Source organism: Lissotriton vulgaris, chromosome 10 (assembly GCF_964263255.1).
Source record: "Lissotriton vulgaris chromosome 10, aLisVul1.2, whole genome shotgun sequence".
In the NCBI taxonomy this organism is placed as follows: domain Eukaryota; kingdom Metazoa; phylum Chordata; class Amphibia; order Caudata; family Salamandridae; genus Lissotriton; species Lissotriton vulgaris.
In genome coordinates, this window is record NC_141698.1 from 648,032,218 (window position 1) to 648,035,969 (window position 3,752).

General features: G+C 47.3%; 1 protein-coding gene across 1 annotated transcript; it reads right to left on the reverse strand.

Annotated features, from left to right (window-relative positions):
• Positions 1-2,358: 2,358 nt before the first annotated feature.
• LOC147688633 (uncharacterized) lies at positions 2,359-3,279 on the reverse strand. Its single transcript, XM_086939952.1, has one exon. The coding sequence runs from the start codon at positions 3,277-3,279 to the stop codon at positions 2,359-2,361; it is 921 nt and encodes a 306-aa protein (XP_086796078.1).
• Positions 3,280-3,752: the final 473 nt, after the last annotated feature.

A 3,752-nucleotide genomic window follows, 5' to 3' on the forward strand; every position in this document is an offset into this window, starting at 1 on the left:
AGCGTGTTTCCAAAACTCTCAATTGGGCCTCTCTGTCACCACCTCTGCGAAGAGGCGGAATCATGTCAATGGCATAATACTGCAGACATCCTATGTCCCCACCATGGCACAGATTTACATGTCTGGCGACAGGGTATGCCTCATCTTTGTTGCTCACTGCCCTGAGGTGTTGGAGAATGCGCTTGTGAACCTGCAGCTTCGTGCTGCCCATGTAGCGCAGGCCACAAGCACATTCCAACACATAGACCACGAAGTCTGACTTGCAGGTGATTTTCTTTTTGATCGTTCTCACCTCGCTGTTGAAGGCAGTCATGTAGGTAGTCCTGTTTTTACCTATCCTACATGCTTTGCAGACTGCACATTTTAGGAAGCCCTTACTCTTTCCTAGCCAGTTGTCATCGGCTACTTCCGGGCTACTCTTCACTATCATATCGCTCATGGACCTAGCTCTACTGTAAGTTATGGCTGGTCTACTGGCAAGGGTCCCACCAATGACCGCATCTCCTTTAACCACTTGCCAGTTTTTGCGAATGATGTTAAATATTTCTTTGTGCTGTCTGCTATATGCCGTTATCAATCTTGGTTGACCAGACTCCTTCTCTGTGGTCAGTGTAGGCACGGCATCTGTTGTTAGACTATGCCCTGAAGTTGAGTTGGCACGTCTCATGGCACCCTCCACCATTGCTCGTGAGTAGCCTCTCTCAATGAATCTCTGCCTGCTGGCTTTCTGTGCTTTCTCACAGCTGTCACTCGTGCTGCAAATCCTTTTGATCCTCAGCATCTCCCCGTAGGGGATGCTTCGAATCAAATGCGCTGGATGGTGGCTGGTGGCGTGCAACACCGTATTACCTGCCGTTGCCTTTCGAGGTAGGTCAGTCACTATCCTGCCACTGACAATGCTCACCTCCACATCTAAAAAGGTAACCTTAACGCTGCTGATCTGACCAGTGAAATGTAGGTTCAGGTCATTCACATTGATGTTGGTTATGAACCTATTTGCCTCTACCTCTGACCCCCTCCAAATGATGAAGAGGTCATCAATGAACCTATACCAGGCTATGATGTTATTAGCCATGGTCTCCTCATAAGTTCTTGCCAGGACCTGCTCCTCCCAATGCCCCATATGCAGGCAGGCATAACTCGGGGAGAAGCAGGCCCCCATCGCAACCCCCCTCAATTGCTGGAAAACCTGTTTTTGGAACAAGAAGAAGTTGCTTTTGAGGCAGATCTCTGTCATCTCACTGACCATATTATTTTGCTGTAGCATGCAGGCAGGTCTACGCTTCAAGTAATGTTTTACCGCCCTTAAGCCATCATCGTGATTTATACTGGTGTACAAGGAAGTTACATCCAGCGTTAACAATAGGTAATATTCCTGCCACTCAATAGTTCTGATTTTATCCAAAAAATCACCAGTATCCCTGATGTACAAGGGAAACGCCCTCACATGCTCCTGCAGAAAGTGATCGATGTATTTGGAGGCATTCTCAAATGGACCCTGTCTGGCGGAGATAATAGGCCTCCCTGGGGGCTTGGTCAGACTCTTATGGACCTTGGGAATCATATAAAACACAGGGATCACAGGATAATTCAGCTTAAGGAATTTTTGTTCATCCCCACTTAATAATCCCATGCCCTTCCAAGCATATAATCTGGTGTGGAAAGCATCCCACGCTTGTCTAGCTGTGCGCCAATCGCTCCTACAATAACAATTTCTGTCATTTAATTGTAGAAGAGCCTCTTCCATATACATTTGTTTTGGCCACAGGACAATGTTGCCCCCCTTATCTGATTGCTTAATAATCACAGTGTTCTCCCCTGTAACTTTCTCATTAGGCTCCCACAGGCATTATTACACTTTTTATTGTGTCTAGCGTCTTTTATCCTAGAGGCCTGATGCAATTCTTTTAAATCAGATACCACCAGATTATTAAATACTTCTATGTTGTCATAAGCTGATATGGGGTTAAATGTTGATTTGGGTTTAAAGCCCGTAGCCCCTGGGGCATCAGTTCTTACATGCTCCTCTATACCCGCATCAACCAAAGTTCCCCCTTCTCTGTTCAAATCAACCAAGTCCACATAGAGATCGACCTCTCCTGCCAGGCATGGGCCCGAATCCAGATCAGTTCTGTTGTTGTCCTGCGATGGGGTGCGCGTTTTTAACTTGTTCTGCAAGAATAGCATTTTCAGTTTTAATTTGCGTATATATTTAAAAAAAATCCATTCTTGTTTGCGCATAATTGAATGTACATGGGGGGCAAAAAGTCAAGCCCAGTGATAAAGTTTTAATCTCATTGTTAGTTAAATGAACATCTGAAAGATTAACCACAGACAGTTGGTCGCTTACTTGTTCATTTATTTGCGGTTCCAGCGCTTGCGTCCCCGGCCCTTCACTGGTGGTTTCGCTGTGCCGGTTGGCTGCCCGACTCCTCCTCCGCCACTTGCGTTTGAGGTTGCGTTTCCGCCTGTTTTCGAGCCAGCGGTGTGTGATCTTAGGGTCTGCCTGCGGTCGTTGCGTAGGCACTCCACTTCCTCTCCCAACGACCGCTTGGTAAAACCCGCCGCCTCTTCAGCATTACGTTGATCATCTTCCGACTCACTTCCTGGAATGGAGCTTAAGTTGGAATCCGAAGTAGAAGGGCTAATGCCCCTACTGCTGCTTTGCCCCATACCACTTGTGTGAGGTCCGGTCGTTCCCTTTTGTTGAACGTACTTCTTAGAAAAGGTAAAAATTCGGCCGTTTTGGTAATCTAATTTGTCCCTTTGAAATTTAAAGGTTTTTCTCTTTTTGATTACCTCTTCTTCTTTGGTGAGCCGTTGTGTCATTAGTTCACGCAATCGTTTTTCCTGCTCCGCATCATTCAGTTTCTTAATTTGTTCATTGAGATCACTGATTATTGCACCCAATTTCACTCCATCACTCTCGGCGTATTTAATCAGGATTCTCAACAGTCTACTTGAAGAATCCAAGTTACACATTGCCCATTCGTTTAGCATCTCCGGATCCGGGTTTTCAAAGCTGGGTGCAAACATGATCCTTAAGCCACGGGGAACGCGCTCGACTTCTAAATAGCGGGACAAAGATTTCATTTCCCACCATTTCGCCTGTTCCGTGCGCATGGCTTTCTCCAATTTCTTAAACAATTCTTTCATCACATTGCTCCCCAAGCTTGATGGCGTCGCCTGCTCCATGAGGTTGTTGTTAACAATGGGGGCATCGTCGAACATTTCAATAGCCGCCTCCTCCCGGCTTCTAACCACATCAGCGGCGGCCATGGTCTATGCACGTTTTACTGTTTGTTATTGCGGATGAATTAATGCACTCAGCTGTGTGTGACAAGGTTTTCAAATAACCCCTCACACTGTGCTGCTTCCTCCTTCAGTCCCGAATCAAATTTCCCGCGGCTCCTCACTGAGCCCTCTGCTGCTTACCGCGGCGCCGGTTCTACCACAGCCGTGGGAACAGCCTCGCCGTCCAGTACAGCCGCTGCTCTAGGAGATTCTCGCTCCTCGGGGGCTGCTGCGGTTGCTCTTACCAGAGCTGCTGAACTTTGCAGGAAGACCCGCAAAAACTGCTTCCTTCCGCTCTTGCCCTGTTTGCTGAAGGGGTCCGGTATACACCCAGAAGCTGTCGGTGTAGTAACGTGCCACGAACTCCGCCAAGTCCCCAAATCACACTCCAGGGAAATAACGAAACCGGACCCTCAAGGATATTTTGCAAGTTTAAAGTTTTATTCCATCCTCTTGTG